Source organism: Haemorhous mexicanus, chromosome 21 (assembly GCF_027477595.1).
Source record: "Haemorhous mexicanus isolate bHaeMex1 chromosome 21, bHaeMex1.pri, whole genome shotgun sequence".
Lineage (NCBI taxonomy): Eukaryota > Metazoa > Chordata > Aves > Passeriformes > Fringillidae > Haemorhous > Haemorhous mexicanus.
The window spans coordinates 7,890,671-7,908,288 of record NC_082361.1 but is presented as its reverse complement, the minus strand read 5'-3'; the positions used below and the strand labels follow the sequence as shown (position 1 = coordinate 7,908,288).

At 47.7% G+C, this 17,618-nt stretch overlaps 1 protein-coding gene across 2 annotated transcripts in view; it reads left to right on the top strand.

Moving 5' to 3' along the window:
* Positions 1-17,618, top strand: part of PAPPA (pappalysin 1) — a 180,631-nt gene that overhangs the window by 147,075 nt on the left and 15,938 nt on the right. For both annotated transcript variants that reach the window (XM_059865083.1, XM_059865082.1), the window contains exons 18-21: positions 2,454-2,601; positions 5,192-5,301; positions 11,879-11,950; positions 16,151-16,249. In XM_059865083.1, coding sequence (XP_059721066.1) covers positions 2,454-2,601; positions 5,192-5,301; positions 11,879-11,950; positions 16,151-16,249 — 429 coding nt within the window. The remainder of the gene's footprint in view (positions 1-2,453; positions 2,602-5,191; positions 5,302-11,878; positions 11,951-16,150; positions 16,250-17,618) is intronic.

Below are 17,618 nucleotides of genomic sequence, written 5' to 3'. Positions count from 1 at the left end.
GCAGCCTTTCACATCAGGGCACCTCTGGGAAAGTTTTCCTTGCTTAAGATTTGGAGTGAGGTTTTGAGTAGTGTGAAATGAGAAGTTGCAGGCATGGGTGCAGAGGGGGTGGGAGCTCTAGAACACAGCAGCTGTGGCTTTGTGCACCCACCACTTGCTCAGAGGGGCAGCGTGGCCTGTGCTGTGTTCCAGCACTGCCAGTGTGGGGAAACTGGGACATCGAGGGCAATGACAGCTGGTGGAACGGGCTTGTGCTTGCTTTTAAAAGAGGTGAACACAAAGAGGAGCAAGCAGTGGAGTCAGGGTTACAGCAGTAACGAAGAAAGCTCTGGGAAGGGAGAGATACAACTCTGTCTATTCACTGGGAGGGAGAGGAGTGACTGCTCAGCTGCAAAAGCACCTTGGGCAAGGGAGCAGATAAAATCTTGAGAAAGGTATTTACAGTGAAAAGTATTTTCAGATATCCTAGAAAATAGGCTACAGAAGAAGAGCAAGGGCTCCTGGCAGAAGCCAGAACCACTTGAGAGGTGTTAATTATTTAAGGATTAAACCCCACTAAGTCTCTCTCAGCTATATAAGGTGATAATACACGTTGCATCCAAGCAAGAAACCCAGCAGGGGTTTTCACAAGAGATTTTGCTGGTCAGGGAATGATGGACAGTATGTTACTATAGCAATGGATATCCTGGGATCTCTGAGTATGTTGCTGAAGCTATACAAGAGTACCCTCAAGCACAGCCAGCTCCAGGAACATAAATCAGGTTTCATGGCTCATCCTTAAAAATCACATTTGAACCCTGGCATGGAAATTGCAAGGGAAGTGCACCACACTTGCTAAAACAGCAAATTGTGCTCAATTATAATTTAGCAATTTATTCCTGACTTTGTCACCATGCTGGAAGACCATTACTTGGCTGCATGTACAGCATCTCTTAATCACCAGGAATGTAATGGTCATTTAAGCAGGTACCTCCTCTGGCATCAGAGCAAGGGTCTTCCATTTCTGCATATTGTACACAAATCATATCAGCAGTCAGATCTAAATTAATCAATCTCTGCCAAACTGGCCCTGAGGTGAGAATCACCAAGCAGGATCTCACCCTGAGTCCATCTGCTCCATTATTCCTTTCATATGATTTCCTTATTACTTCTGGCAATGGCCAGATGTCTAGAGAAGGGGAAGCAGGTCCCACACCGTAGTCTGCTGCTAATACCACTTTGCATCTCACTAAACACTGTGTTCATTAACAAAGTTGAGCAAAAAATGGGAAGCATTAGGATATTAAGGACGAGACTACCATTGAAGGCTGAGCTCTCTTCAATGCTGGTACCAGGGGCTTGTGCAGGTTCTTGTGAACAAAGGGTGTGAGTTGTGGGGCAGAGCTCCTCCAAAAAGTTCAGCAGTCCTTCAGGGACCCCAGCATGGACAGGACATTAAAGAATCCCCAAAGGTATCCAGCACAGTGTCCAAGAGCAGGGTGGGTAGATTGCAGGCAAAGTGTCTGGCACAAAAATTGGGTGAGGAGAAGCAGAGATCCTGCATGATTCTCCCACCCAGTAAGGCCCCCACAGGAGTTCTGGAGCCCAACCACACCAGACATCCTCCTGTTGAATGTCCCACATTGCCCCATGGCAGTTGGGCTCGCAGATCCCACAGAACAGCTTGTTTGCACAGAAATCCCCAATGTCGTGTGGATAGATCTGACAAAGATTGCTTGTGCACTCCTTTGTTGTTTTTAAAGGGCATGATATTTCCCCTCGGACTTTGGTATTCATTCTTCAGTATCATATGAAGAATCTCTTCTATAAGAGAAATGTCATATTCTATTCCTTACCCATTCCCACACCAGAGGATTTTTTCATCCTTCCCACCTGCCTCTGTGCATGTCTGTCTCAGCCCCTTTGCCTGCTGTCACTCAAGGCAGCCAAGCTCTAAAGAGCACGTTCTGCCCTGCTAAACTCATGTCCCACTCTCCCTTCCTCCTTCAGATGGCCATTGGGGATTCTTTCTTTTTCAAGAGAGATGATGTAACTGGTTTGAAAATGTGCAGAGGAAAAAGACTGTCTGCATTCGACACCAACCTCTCTGTAACAAGGAGGAAGGCAAATGGGGTGAAGGCACCTTTATTGCAACAGGAGTGGGGCTGTTCTAAGGTGTAAACCTTGCAAGAGACTTGTAAAGACTTGGAATTGCACAGAAGAGAAGAGATGTGCGTGTTTCTGTGTGTGTGTTTCTGTGTGTGTGTGTGTGTATGGCAACACTGTAGGTTTCCTTTTCTTTATTTTTTTGGAAGAAAACTCCTTGCCCCTCCTAGGACTGGCAGCCCCAACCAGGGGCTCTTCCAGCTCCGACAGAACTTCGCTCTAACACCACAGCCTTGCTCACTTCTCACCTCTCCGCCACTCCTTGCTATTTTTTGTCAATCCTCATTATCTCCTTCCCTCATTCCCAGGGCCGTGGGAGCAACGTGATCCACTGCCGGAAGGATGGCACCTGGAGCGGCTCCTTCCACCTGTGCAGGGAGATGCAGGGACAGTGTGCTCTGCCCACCCAGCTCAACAGCCACCTGAAGCTGCAGTGTGCTGGTGGCTACGGCATAGGTGGGTGACACCCACACCTGCCCCCAGATGGGAGTGGGCAGCAGGAGACCAGGAAGAGGATGGGAATAGCAGGGAGGGAGGAAGGAGTCCTTCAAGTAACCTGTTTGCCCAAGTGAGAGTCTGCCATGGGAGTCTTTTCAGTGAAATGCTTTTAGGAAATGTGAAGCTCTGAGAGGCCAGGCATCATAACATGCTCTGACTGCAGGCTCCTTGCAGGGCTTTCAATTTCATGGTGTCCCTTCTTGGCCAGCTGGTTTTCAGGGGCAGCAGCATGCCAGGCTGTGCCAGAGACACATCCAGTCTGCAAAATACAGGGAGGGATTGTACCTGGTTTTGCTCTTACGCTTTCATATTGCCCACTCCTTCAGCCACATGCACAAACCCACACTCCAGAAGCTGAAAGGCAGGGAGTTGACAGGAGAATGCAGCTCTAGGATAATTCAGGTCTCCCCAGAAACAGTGTGAGACCAGCTGAGCATCCCCTTTGTTATGGCAGTTGTTTAGGAGCTGTTTTAAAGTGTCTGTTTTCCTCCTTCTTTCTGTGGTACCTGCTCCCTGTGCAAGGGGTGATGACCCCTGAGCTCAGCTTGGCTTTGTGTCACCCAGGCACAGGGAGGGACAGACAGTCTGAGCTGTACACACTATATTGTACTTTCAACCCCCATTTTTGGGGTCTCCCTGCTGTAAGGGCTGCAACAGGAGCTGCACTGCCTGCAGCCCACACAGGTTTGCGAGGCCCCTTCCTGCAGCCCCCCTCCCAGCCCCTGCCATCCCCCTCCTGCCTCCGCCTGTCCCTTTGAACTTGGAGAAATTTCCTCCTTGCGCAGCTCCCTCATTATATCGCAGCCATGCGCAGGACTAGGAGCCTCCTTGTGTTCCCTCCCCGGGGAGGAGAACACGACCTGGATGAGATCACCGCTCTGTAATGATGCCAATTACAGATCATATATCAAAACAATTCCGACCCGCTCCTCTCCACGAGCGTGGTGGAGCACGGGAGAGCGAGCGGCAAGGAGGCTGCGGCGACTCTTAATGTGGAGAGGCGTTTTACCCTTGAGACGAGGTTACCTCCAGGGCCAGACAGGTTTTTGCAAAGAGAGAAACCCCAGTTCCTGGTTTGGAGGGCAGCATCTCAGTGCTGGGTGCCTGCCAGCTCTGGCTCCTGTCACAGTGACTGTCAGCAGGTGCCAATCCCAGGGACTGGTGGGTCTGACCCCAGGATGGGACCACACAGCATCATGAAGGTGAGAGATTCATGGGCCAGACCCCCCACAAGAGTGTGGCTCTCTCTGGAGAGGGATTTAGAGCTCAGAGAGGGCACACTGGCCGCTGGCTCTCATTCTCAGCAGATGGAGACATACCACACACTTCGTAGGCTCACCCAGCACCAACTTTTGGGATCAGATGTTGGGGATTTCCTCTCTCCTTTGCATTTTTGAAAGCCTGACCAGTGTCCTTTTGAAAAAGCGGCCACCAGGCTCATGGAGAGGAGCCAGTCATTCACTCTGGGAGTGCTGTCAGTAGGCCTCATCCAGTAGGTCTTTGGAGCCACTTCCAGGTGTCCTGGGAAAGCAAAACAAACCTCAAGCACTCCCCATCTTTCCAGCCTAGGTCTGGCTGCTCCCACTGACTCCTCCAAGTGGAGAATGTGAGAAGGCAGAAGCAGGTGGGAAAAATAATAGCAACCAGTCGTGGTCACTATGAATCCCACACACCTTCAGTAATTCCTCAGACACCTAATCTGCCCTTCCAGGCTGAGGTGTGTGTTGAGCCAAAGGTTCAGCTCTGCAAACCAGTGCAGAGATTAATTCCTCCCCCAGCGCTGATTGGAGTGCAGAAATCCTAATGACATGTTTGCAGCAGCTGTGCCATTCAAGAGTGATTTTCCAGGGGGGAAAAGGTAATGGTCCAACACACAAGGGCTTATGGTTGTGTCACCACAGGGCTCTGGGATATTGCTGCAGAGTATCACAGCATGTTTTAATAAAGAAAGGACAGGATACCCACTGGGCATGACAGTTAATCAGAGAAAAAGCAGGTTTATATATGAACAAAGCCATCATTACCTTTCTGCGTATTTCTTATTGACTGTGGGACTTGAGTGATAGCTGGTCTCCAATATCATTAGGTTTGGTCATCCTTTGGAAGATTATTATTGGATGTTTGTAAATCTGACCCATCAAACAATAGGTTTCTGCCATGTCACAGGTGAGATGAGTGCGACAGCCTCTCCCTAATCGGCCCCACTGCTTGAAAGAGCAGTTCAAATGGAAAAACCTTCACATTGTCTTGATGATCTGAAAGTGCAAAACCTGACCCCCTTCTTGGAGTTAATAGCCAGAGAAACACAGATTTGCAGCTTGTTCAGAAAGGCCCTGGAAAACCTGCCACCCCCACGCTCTCCTGCCCAGTGCAGGGCTGTACTCAGCACTTCACGTGTGGCTAGGAGATATGTGATAGTTATGGTTGACTGCTAATTGCAATTTAGGAAAAACGAGCTGTAATCCTGTCCTTCAGCTGGAAGGATGCTGGAAGGGTCAGAAGCTGCCTGCTTTATCCTTTAGCTTTATCCCCTTTGTGTTTTGAGCAGGCACGGAGTGTACCACCTCCTGTCTGGATCACAGTCACGAGCCCATCCTCCTGCGCGTGAACGAGACCGTGCAAGACATCCAGCACTGGATGAACCCTCAGAGAGTGAAGGTCAGTGCCTGGTGACTGCACGAACCACGTCCTTTGTTGCATGTTTATGAGCAGTGAGTGATCAGTGTTACCTGTGGAAAATGGGGAAATTGGACTTTTAGGAAAGGATTCCTGATTTTTCTTGTGTCTGTTCCAGTAACATAGTGGCTTTCTCTCCAAGTGGCTTTCTCTCCAAGTTGCTGTCTCTCTGTGTTTACCAAGTGAAAGTCAGTTCAAGGTAGAGGCCTCACATAGTGGGGTTGGATCTGGAAATCCAACAGGAAGATGTGATGGACAGCCAGAGAAAGGGCACTGGCCAGGCTTTATTTTCTTCCTCCTGTTCCGTACTTTGCATTCTTTGGGTGGCAGGGCTGGATTTTTCTGTGCCGCTTCTGGATGACAAAAGAAGCTGATACAGAAGGTTTTTCATTTCCCGACCCCGCGGAGCTGCCTGAGTGCTCCCCCCGCCCCTCTGCCCGCATGTGAGAGCTGCCTGCTCAGCACAGCCCCTTCCAGAGGTCACCACTTCTCCCTCCTGCCTGCTGCAAATGCAGAGCCAGCATTAGCTGCTCACACCTCCCCATCATGAGCATCCTCCAGCACACACCAGTGGCAGTGTGCCCTGAAGGGGACGTGCACACCACGTGCAGTGCCCTGCACACACACACTCAGCCCTGCTGGCAGCAAACAGCTGCTGGGTGTCATGCCCACACTTGGGTGTCAGTGAGAGGCACACTCGCCTAACTCTTCCTGGAAACCCTCATGTTCCTACAAACAAATCAGGTGTTTGTGGCTTTATGGCATTTCTGCAGGTGTGGAAGTCTAACTGGACACACTTGAGCATGTGGTGGAAGATGGTGGCACATCAGATGTCACCAGGGTGCAAGTTACTGATGGTGCTTGAGCAAACACCTCTGGCTTTTACATACTTGGTCCTGGCTTTGCAGGAGTCTGTTTTACACACCTGAACTCCATTAAGAAGGAGAACAAGCAGCCAGCACAGCCCCAGCATGTCTTGAGCAGCTTTGACAGTCTATTTGCTTCTCTACATGCCTAAACGTACGCCTAGGGTTTGGGATTTTTGAAATCTGGCCTTGGCTGTGGGTAGAAAGTGGCTCCAGAACTCTCCACCACTTGAACTTCACTGTTTCATGCAGAGCAAGAGAATAAATCTGGGAAAGGAGTGGGAAACCTAAGTCCAGAGAATATGACAAGCTCATAATGCCCTTCCCAGCCTCCCATTCGCTCCAGACGCTGAGGTTCTGCGACTGCCTTAAGCCAAGGCTTTGCCAAGTTTCTGGCATGAAACATAAAGAAAACCCCTATCTCTGTATGAGGGGCAATTTCTCACTGGCCCTTTCCTGAGTGCCAGACTTTAAAGTGGTTTGTAATTCATGGGGAAATAAAGTGACAGCTTCCCTCCTGTTCTCTCTGCACTCCTTCACTTATTGATGCGGGTACGTGGAGGGAGCTGTAACGAGTTTTATACCTGCAGGTCTCTGGAGGGCTCATTAGGCAGCAGGGAAAACATAGAGTAGTAAAGGGGGAGACAAGGGGAGTGAGGGATGGAGGAGAAATCATGGCTTCCAAGAGCACAGCAGTAAATAAGCCCTTTTTTTCACCCCTGATGGTGAAGATCTTGCAAGAGTTTTAGATCCTGAGCAGATACAAGTTCCACAAATGCTTTGTGACTAGAGGGTGAGATTTGGGCTGGAGAACTCATGTTGGGAGGGAAGACATGCTGGAAGGGATTAAAAAAATCCTTAATTAAAAAATTGGTAGCTGTAAAACATCCATCTTATCCAACTCTGCAGATAATGGGATGTCACCCATGGGAGAAGTGCCTCTTGGGTCACCACCAGGAGAAACGCTGCCTTGGTGGGAGTGGGGACATCCTGGAGAGATGGGACCGGGACGCCTCGGGGGAAGGTCCCCATGGCAATGTGTTATATATCATTAATAAGCTGTGTCTCTGTTTATGGCCAGTGACAGCTTTGCTGTTGTGCCATATGAGCACAGGGAGCAGCTGGTTGCATTTACACGGCGAGTCTTTGTGCACCTCAGAGCGCTTGAATGACGCAAAGGAAACACTTTTTGTTGCTTTAATTTCAGGCACAAGTAAAGTACAAATGAGGGCAGGATGGGAAGAAGATAAAGGCAGGACTGATCTGTGGTGCTTACCTTTGAGGGGATGGGGACAGAGAAAACACAGGGAGAGCTGACAAGGAAAAATAAATAATTTGTCTGTAGCAGCTCAAGCAACATCTGTTATGGAAGCAAAATGGAAAGAAGGAACTATCCCTTCTCTGAGGGTTGTTTAGAGCAGAGCAAATCACTTGATTTTTCGGTTCACTCAAAGTTCTCCTGAATTGAAAGAAAAAAAAATAAAATCCCTAATCAAAGGGACCCTTTTGTTATTGTGATTTTTGGTGAACCAAAAAATTGGAAGAAAAAACATGTTGGTTTGAACATAACGTAGCATTTCATTTCCAAGGAGATTTTGTAAACTTTTTGTTTAGAGAAAACGAAAGAAAAAAAACCAGAAACACAGCAAAGACTTAGAAATTAAATGTCCTCTCAAACAATAAACAACAACAGATATTTCATTTCACAAAATGTCTAAATATTTTTGTATTTTTCAGAATTCATTTAGGTTGAGTTGCTTTATTGGGTCTGAAACATTTTGCTGAAATCAGTATAAGCTGGCAGTGTCTTGCAAATCAGTATTTTCAGCAAGAAAAAAAAAAAAAAATCACCTGAAATGTTCTGTGCCTCAGTTCTGCTGTGGGATGTGTTCAGAGCAGCCAGTGCTGTCCCCATCATTTTCCCTTCACTGTGTGTGGCACACGGAGCTGCTGAAGACACCAATGGATAGAGCTGCCAAGACTGACTATGCAGGCAGTGGGGAGAAAAAAGGGAAATTTCTCCAAGAGACAGCTTGACAGCTCTTTCCCATTGACTGCAGAGAAACAGAGCAGACACCTCATTTCTTAGGTTGTCTGAACTTGGGTTCTTGCCTTAGTGCTGAGTAGGGACAGGCTAAATAATGTGCAAGCATGTGCATGCCTGGGAGAGCCTTCAAAGGGTCTGCATGTCCCAGCTCTGCTGGGCTGAGCGTGACCATGGCCCCTCTTCCCATGCAGACTGCAAGCCCTGGGATTAAAAATGTCCAGAATTCATTAGTGGGAATGCTTCTTAAATACTCCCACAATCACTAAAGCTTTGCACTTTTCCTCCGTCTTTCCCCTCTCAGTATTTTTTTGTTTGATTTTGTTTGTTTGTTTGTTTGTGGGGCTTTTTGGGGTTGATTTTTGTGGGGTTTTTCATTTGGTTGGTTGGTAGGTTTTTGCTTGTTTGTTTGCTTGTTGGTTTTTGGGGTTTTTTTTGGTTTTTTGGTTTTGGAGAGTTTCAGGCTCATTTTGCAGCAGGGAAACTGAGTCACAGGACAGTGATGTGAGTTACTGTTGTGCAGCAGCTCAACTCCTGGGAAGGCAGGAGAGCCCATTCCATCTGTAGCTACAGGAGAAGTCCCCTTTCCTGGCAGCAGTGGCTGATCCCCTCACTCATAAAGCCCGCAGTTAATTATCCTGCTCCTTTAGTGCCTGAGGAGCAAGTTAGCTGAGAGCAGGAGATGCCAGTCCCTGGGCTCCAGCCTGGGGGGACACTTGACCCATCAAAGATGGAGGAAAGCTCTCCACCAGCCTCTCCGGGGGAAACCTGATCCCCTCTGCAGCCCACAAAGGGTTGACATCATTGTGTTAGTCCCACCACGGGAGGGAAGCCGGCTCCAGAGGCACTGGGTCTTCCTTCACAAGGAGAAAATGACAGCTTGATTTGCTTCCTTGGCTCTTTGTCACCTCCTGTGGGAGCACAGCCCGGCTCCCTCTCCCTTCACAGCAGATGGAGTCCCAGCCACCCACTCGGATGTGGCAGGGTGGCGTTCCTGGGCTGGGGACAGGACCGAGTCCCCCCACCTGGCTGCACAGCTGTGCTGCAGGAGCTGGTGCACCAGGGGAGCCGATGTCACCATGGGGGCAGCAGATGTCACCATGGGGGCCCGGAGCACAGGGCAGCACGGGGAAGGGACAGGGCTCCCAGGGACACTGGCCAGATGGGTTTTATTCCCCAGGCACCACCTGGCATGTGATGGATGTGGTGCTTCCATGCACCATACCACCCTTTGTTGGCATTCTGAGTCTACCTGTCTGTGCACAGCAACTCCATCAGATCGTACTCATGTGCCACCTTCACCCATCTTTGCTTGCTTTCCATACATTTGTTCATTTCAGGTGCCCCATGCAGCATCCTGTGGTATGTGTAGGCCTGTTTGAATTGCAGGAGGCAGAAACAATGCCCAGCAATCCAAATAATTCCCAATTTTTTGGTTTTCTAGCCCAGTCTCTCCCTCTACTCACATCCTGTCTCCCAGTGCACTGCACACAGCACAGCAGCAGCTGTGGGTACAGACAGGCTAGGTGGTAGGAACTGAGGGCTTGGAAAACCAGAAAAAGGAGTCAGGACTATGGCCTAGGGTCCTTCCCTCTGCTTCCAGCTCCAGGAATGTTAGCAGGATTGAATTCAGCTCTAGTGGCCTCTGCTAGCAAAGGATAATCCAAGGAGATGACAAAGTAACTGGTATGAAGCTGTTGGCAGGCCCTCTCCAGAGGAATGGGAATGTCCAAGTGACCCAGTGATTCACCTGGCTCCTGGCTTTCCTGTGCTGTGGAGAACATGGCTCATTCCCATCCCCTGGAGGATGCTCAGCCCAAGGCTGTGTTTGGGATTGAAGATGACCTTGAGTGGGCACTCAGAGAGAACCGTCTCAGAAACTTCACCTCCCATGCAGTCCTTGAAGGGAGGGTCTGGTGTTTTAATACTTGAAGGGTGAGGAAAACAGTCAGTGCATCCTCTGCAAGGGATTGCTCTCATGTGGAAAGCTCCTTTCTGAAGAGCCTGGTTCAGGGCTATTTGGTTTCTTTTGTTCTCTCTGCATGCTCACATACTCACAGACTGTGAGGTTTTGTAAATATTGATGCTTCTTACCAGGGGAATGTGAGGTGCTCTTTGGAAGTGCACTTCTTCCACTTATTGTCTGCTGGCCTTGGATACAGGAGACAGACCCCTGAGTTTTTCCACTTTGTTCTAATTCTTGGGTTCAAATGCTCTTGAACTGCTTCCTTTACTCTCCCTGCTCCCTCTCTGTTGATTGGCCTTGTTTATTTTCAAACCTAGAAAAGTTTCCTTTCTTTCCCCTCTGAAGTGCAGTAAACAGAAGGGGGTGGGTGGAGAGAAAAGCCCTCACCATTTGTGGCAGGCAGCAGCCTGGAAATCTCCAGCTGTCTGTCAAGAGTGCGCCGGGGGAACGTGTGACACCGCAGGGCCCCCGCACCTTGCAGCCTCCCTCCCTCCCTCCCTCCCAGGGGATAAACAACATCCTCCCCTCCCCAGCCACTTCTCTGCTCACACAGACAGGCCCTGTTGCAAGGCAGGTGGGGCAAGCTGGGCTTGACTAATAGTGGAAAATCCAAGAGCATCGGAAAGATAAACAGCCCGAGTCAGATAGTATAAAAGTCCTTTTTTCTAGCACACGCCAGGTAAGCCTCAAATGACAGAAACTGTAAAAACAAGCTGAGGTTCCCCTGCAGATGGAATAAATTAGCCCTCAGATGAACAGGGGAAGGGATGGCTTGTGTGTTGGGGCTTCCCAAATGTTAATCCCTTCCTTCCCCAGGCCTCCATCCAACCCCAACCTCACACTCTAGATGAGTCCCTGTGTGTTCATCTTGCCCAACTGGACACTGTAGTGCTTCATCCATGGGCAACAACCCCAAAGGAACATTGTGCCTGATGTCCTGCTGGATGGACTCCTGCTGGGAGCCCTATCTCCAGGACGCCCGTGGTGTGGAACCACCATCTCCACTGACCACCCAAAGTTTTCACCCACTCTTTAAATCTAGGTGTCCCTGTCTGTGTCACTGTCTAGGAGGCTGGTCGTCATTTTTGCCCAAAACTGACTGTGCAACGTTTTTTTCTATAGACAAAGTTGGAAGAGAAATTATTATACAGCTCATAAAATGTAGCCAAGGATGCTGTCCTGTCTGGGGGTCATTCTGAAGGTGTGTGGTGGGAGGTGCTTTTCTTTAAGATGGTGCTAAAATGTGTCTGAAAATCCACCTTTAGCTGCTTCCATCTTCAAGAATCAAAGGTATGATGGGCAGTGAAAGAAAGCAATTCTTGGCACCAAAGAAATCCCTAAATCAATTCCTAGAATGTTTCCCCCCTACCCAAGAGCAAAAGTGGACCTGTCCCTTTGCCTTTCCTTGCCACGTTCCCCCACCATGAGTGAAATATTGGGCATGACATTTTAGGAGAACCTCAAATATTATTTTAATCTCAAATGCTCTGTTATTGCAAGTGTCAAGTCCAACACTTCTTGTAAATACCTGGAGGACAGCCAGGTCCTGAGAACACAAGAGGTGTTAGGAACTGAACTTCATTGGTTAAGTACTGGAGAGCCATAGGAGCCAGCATACTGGCTTTCTGTACACTGATTTCTTTGTCTTAACCTGTTGCTTTTTTTTTTATTTCTTCCCTCCAGAGTGTTGTCTGCACGGCAGGACTCAAGTGGTACCCTCACCCTTCCCTGATTCATTGTGTTAAAGGCTGTGAGGTGAGTTTGGCTTTAGCTCAGGTGGTCCATGGTGACTCTCCTAAATCTCACAGAAACAATCACTGCAGGCACATGGGCTGTAAATTCTGGTTTTCAAGTGGGGCAAGCAGGATTTTGCCCTGACCACCCTATCACACAGACTGATTGCCTGCATTGGTTCTGACACTCGGTAGGGAAATTGGTGGTTTTCCCAGAGATGATGGCTGGTGACTCTCACCAGGAGTTAAATGATCAAACAGCTCAAAAACATTGGTTGACCAAAAGAATTTCCCAGAATCTGAGAGTTTCTGGGAAGTTGCAAAAGCCTTCTCTGGTTTTTCCTTGATCTTGACTTATTTGAGGGACAATTCTTTCCAAGGCCAGCTAAGCTTTGGGCATTGGTGTGGGCAGAGAAAGTTTAGGAAAGCCAGACATGATACCACTGGGTGGACAGCACAGCTGGACATGGAGCAAATCACACCTCCCTCCACTGGCCACCTCTGTCTAAACCAGGAAAGAATAATCAGAAACATGCAGTTACATTTCAGCTGTGATAGACTTTTAGAGTCTTGCAAGTTACTTGAGAAAAAAGTAATTATTTTGAAGGATGTTGTTTCTGCCAGCAGCTATTTTTGAAATGTCTGAGAAGACTGAAGATGCTTCTGGTGGTTAAACAGGGCTGGAGCACCTCAGTATGTGACATGGCACTCGTGGTTTTCATCATGCCAGCCCCTGAGTATCTCACCCACAGCAAGAAGTCAATCCTTGTGGCACCTCCAGAAGGTTGGGAAGCTCCATGCCCATTTTGGAAATGAACTGGCTCACGGGCAGTGGTAGAGCTGTGTCTTCCCTCCACGTGTCCTGACTTTCTGCCACACTGACCAAGCACTCTGAAGTTATTTGCCCAAAGTGTCAGAACACAGGACTGAATTCCTGACTATGACACAAAGCTCCAGACCACACTGCTGTGAGATGTGATTTGTCTTGAAGTGAAAGACAGGTTTCCTTCGCATACAAATGTTGGGCCCAAGAGGGTAATAACTCTCCAACAATGTAATAGTTTCTGTCTAGCTGTTCCCTAAATGAAAAGCATTCTGCTGTCAGTGCTCTGAATGTCATAAGCTGTCTCACGCATCGCATTCATGCAGGCTGGCTGGGTGCCCCCATTCTCCAAAGAGAGCTGAAATAACATCCAGCCACCATTAAAAAATAATAAAAAAAAAAAAAAAAATCAGCACCATTCAGGTGCTGATGCACCACTGGGTGTCCATACTCCTGCTGTTTAAGGATAGTTGTTACTGAGACAAACTTTGCAATGATGTAATAATTTACCAGAAGCCATTATTACTGACATGCTTCTTCTCAGCATTTTCTTCCTTTCCATCACTGCTAATTGCCAGAGCCCTCTGCATCAACAGGAACTTTCTTCTTTTCAACATTCATTCAGCAGTGTCACTGCATCCTAATCCATCATCTGGGAAGGTTTTGCCCAGACAATTGATAATGGCTTCTAGCATCATTTTCAGAGCAGGATCCACGGATGGGCCAGAGCTTGGCATTAAGATTTCAGAAGAAATGCCATCTTCACCAAGCCTTTTTTTTTTCCCCCATGACTATGGAAACAGAGACTGATAAGCCAGTAGGTCAATAATGCTGGGCCATTAAGCTGATACAACCCCTAATGTCTGAACATCCTTAGCATTAGGGAGGCTTCCCCAAACAGGAGGCTGTAAGTGGGGCATTATTTGGCTCTTGGTGATCGCAGTTGGAACCCCTGCAGCTGCTGCAATGTGATTTTTTGTCGCTCCCTAGTGGCAGGAACAGAGGCTTGTGTGTCAGCCTCGTACTTGTCTGCACCTATACTTGGGTGTTTCAGTAGCAAACGAGTCCCTCTGGACTTCACGTGTCGTCCTCCAGAAATATCAGAGCACCAAGACGTTCATGAAGAGAAAATGAGACCTCACCCTCCAGGGTCTCCCAAGCAAGGATTTTGGTCCCAAATCAGAATAGATGCTTTTTGTCCCATTCTTCTCCTCCTCCAAAGGACTGGCTTGTCTACTCTGTGCCAGAGCAAATTCTTCCATGAGTTTTTTTATGGATTTTCCAGCATTCATAGGTGTAGGGTACAGGCATAGGGATGGAAATTTAAAGTCAAGATTTCCCATCAAGCAGGCACAGCCAGGCAACACAAGAGAAACATGGAGAGGCCTGCAGAATTTCCTGTGAGGTTGAGCAAAGTTCACAGTTTTAAATATGACCAGCTTGGCCTCAAAATATCTCTTCATGTATTTATAAATCATTCCCTTTTAACTCTTGGAATATTAATTAAATTGGAAGGGGGCTTTCAAGTCAAAGCCTTTGCCTGTATAAATAAATCAATATCTGTGGAAATCAGTGGAGGTAAGACAGTTTAGAGGGTCAGGAGCCTCACACTGTAACTCTGATTTCCTTGTCAACATTTGCAGTATCTGCACGTAATTAAACAAGTTACACTAAGTGAGTCTGTCCCCTCCTGGTTGTCCTGCTGTGGTCTGATATTGCCATCATTGCCTGGGTTTCCTCTACCTGATAGAAATATTTAAATTTGCAGCACATCAGCAGTAAAAGTGTGCATTTGCCCCGCTCCATTGAGTTCATTTCAATTCTGATGAGTGTGGCCATGGTGAGCTCTGGGGAGAGCACGGTGAGCTCTCATGGCTGCTTCTTCAGGTATCCATCATCTGGGACACTCTGGGTCTGCAATTGATACAAAATCCTCCCAGGAAGCCTCCCCAAGACATCCTACCTGCTCTGCAATGATGTCTTTTTGCAGGAGAGTCCCTGGTGTGTTTTTCTCAGTGCAAAATAAGTGAATTTTTCAATGAGCAGATAAAATGGGAATGGCCTCATGAGCCTATGTGTGGAGAGTTACAGAGATATGACTCTGCTCTCTGCTGATCATCCATTTTTTTGAGCTTTCATTGCTGCCTGGGATTCTAACACCTGGTATGGACCTTTTTTATTGTTAGGTACAGCTTAGACTTCCAAGGAAGGCTTCTGTACTTTCAGACCAAAAGGGCTCCAATGTTCAATGAAAGAATTCAGGCCTTTCCTTCAGAATCGTGGTTATTTTTCAGGCCCTGTGCAGCACATGGACTAGCCCAGCCTAATGAGCACATTTTCTTTTTCAAGGTGATTTATGAATTTCACTTAACGGCTCTCCACAATGTCCCTCTGAATAATTGCCATTATCCCAGCTCTGAGCTATGGAGTGGAGGAAGATCATGTGCCATGGCCAGGGTCCCACACAGTCACTGCTGTTCAGAGAACAGCAGAACATGGTCCCTGAGCTCATGGTGCTGAGCTCAGACCTCTTCCATTCGTTCTGGTGATTTGTTTTGTGCCCTCGTTGCTGACACGTGTTGCAGAGTCAGGAGAACTCTGGTAAAAAGCTCAGCTATTAAAAGCAAGCCCATTTTGCTGCAATACATAACCTTCGTCTTATCCCACACAGTTTAGGAAGGTTAGCTTAAAATTATCAAAGGTGCCACAATTTTAGATGCCTGGATGCTGTCTGTGGGCCTTGTCAAATTAATATTCCTGAAGCATCCTCTTATGTGGGATGTGAAGAGGCAACAAGGGCTCATTTCCCTTCCATCTACTGTCCTTTTTTTCTGTCTGTTTTGAAGGGAAAGGGGAATAATTATCTCTTCCTTTTCAGGGCAGCTGGTATGTTATGAACTATATGGCTCCTTCAAATTTTTATGGTTTTCTTCTGAAATATTGTTACAGGTTTCAGGATTATAGAATCATAGAATGGTTTGGGTTGGAAGGGTCCTTAAGGTCATCCACTTCCAAACCCCTGCCATGGTCAGGGACACCTTCCACTGTCCCAGGCTGCTCCAAGCCCTGTCCAGCCTGGCCTTGGACACTGCCAGGGATCCAGGGGCAGCCACAGCTGCTCTGTGCCAGGGTCTCACTGCCCTCACAGGGAAGGATTTCTTCTGGACATCTAACCTAAATTTCCATTCTTTCAATGTGAAGCCATTTCCCCTTGTCCTGTTCCCACAGTTCCTGATGAACAGTCCCCCTGTAGCCCCTGCAGACACTGGAAGGTGCTGTGAGGTCTCCACACAACCTTCTCTTCTCCAGCCACAACTTTCTCACCCTGTCTCCATAAGGAAGGGGCTCATTTTATCCATGTCCACCCTCTCAGCCTTTTCCTGCTTTTTCCTTTTTCAGCCTTTCATGGGGGACAACTATTGTGACTCCATCAACAACAGAGCCTTCTGCAACTATGATGGTGGGGACTGCTGTGCCTCAACAGTCAAGACCAAAAAGGTAGGGATGCCCCTTCCTCTTCCCATGGGAATTCCTTGATGAGTGCTGCTTTGTGTCTGGAAAAATTATTTTTGGTCAAAAAAGGAAGGTCCAAGGTCTCAGAAGGATCTTCAGCCCAGGCATCAGCTCACCATAGGCACTGAATTCTTGCTGGTTCATTTATCATCCATCTTCAAGGCTCCAAAGGGAAACTAAAGGTTGGAAGTCATTAGGAAAATAGAAGAGAGTAAAAGGAAAGCATCATTGTGGATCTGTTCTTTGATCCATGTGTACCCACATGTGCCTGGCTTGCTGCTGACTGTCCCATCCCAGAATGAGACAGAAGAATGTGGAGCAGGGCAGCAGGGCTGGGTGGAGATGTCAAATATTTTTTGTACAGAGACCACCTAGACCAGAGTCTTGCAAAAAAAGACAAGCTAGTGACACAGATCTATAAAATCATTACTTAAGGTAGGGATGATGCTTAGGAAAGTAAAATCCACTGGTTTTTATCACTCAGCAATGAGGGGGTGAAGTGGTAATTTCCTTGAAGCAGGATCCAAACAGACGAAAGAACATCCTTATTGGCACAGTGTGTGTTTGAGTAATGGGATGAGTTGCCACAGAGCATTATTAAGAACAAAAATATATTTGAAGTCAAAAAAAGAACAGGCCTATTTGTGGAGCTTTGCTCCTTCAGTGGCTATTAGACACTGTGATCTGGATGCAGCTTCTGGCTGAGGAATATTTGAACCCTTGGCTGTTTGAGCCTGTGCAAGAGTCCCTCCACACACATCCCCCCTTTTTCTGCTTCTTTAACACAAATTTCTGAGCACTGTTAGAGACAGAGACTGGAGTGATGGAGCTTGTGGAGCAGTACAACATTTTATAGGTTTCTAACGAGCAGGGATTGGAACTAAGTTCCTCCCAAAAAATAAAGCAGATTTTAGCCTCTGCCAGGTGAATATTTTACCTTATCTTCCAGATTTGTGTATAGAACAGAATGAAAAATCCAGCTGCATTAAGTATCTGATACATATTAATAAATAAAAAAACATGAGGGAGCTTGGGCTTAACATATGACACCATCCATGTTACCCAGCTGAGGAAGGAGGTCTTCTCTCCAGCTTTGGCTGGAGACTTCTTTTCATTGTGGGCTGTCTCTGGTCCATCTGGGAACACCAGGGAAGGGAAATGGGCATGCCCTGGCAAGTGGAAGGAGTTAGTTTCTCCTCTGGGGAAAATGCAGGGAAAGAGGTTGTTTCCCTAGCTGTGCTCATTTTGGACAAACATTCCCTTCTATTGTGGTGTTCCTTTTGAAAAAAATTCCTGGGAGCCGCATGCAGGGAAGCCTAGGCAGGGCAGCTCCTCTGTTCCCTATGGGTGGAGT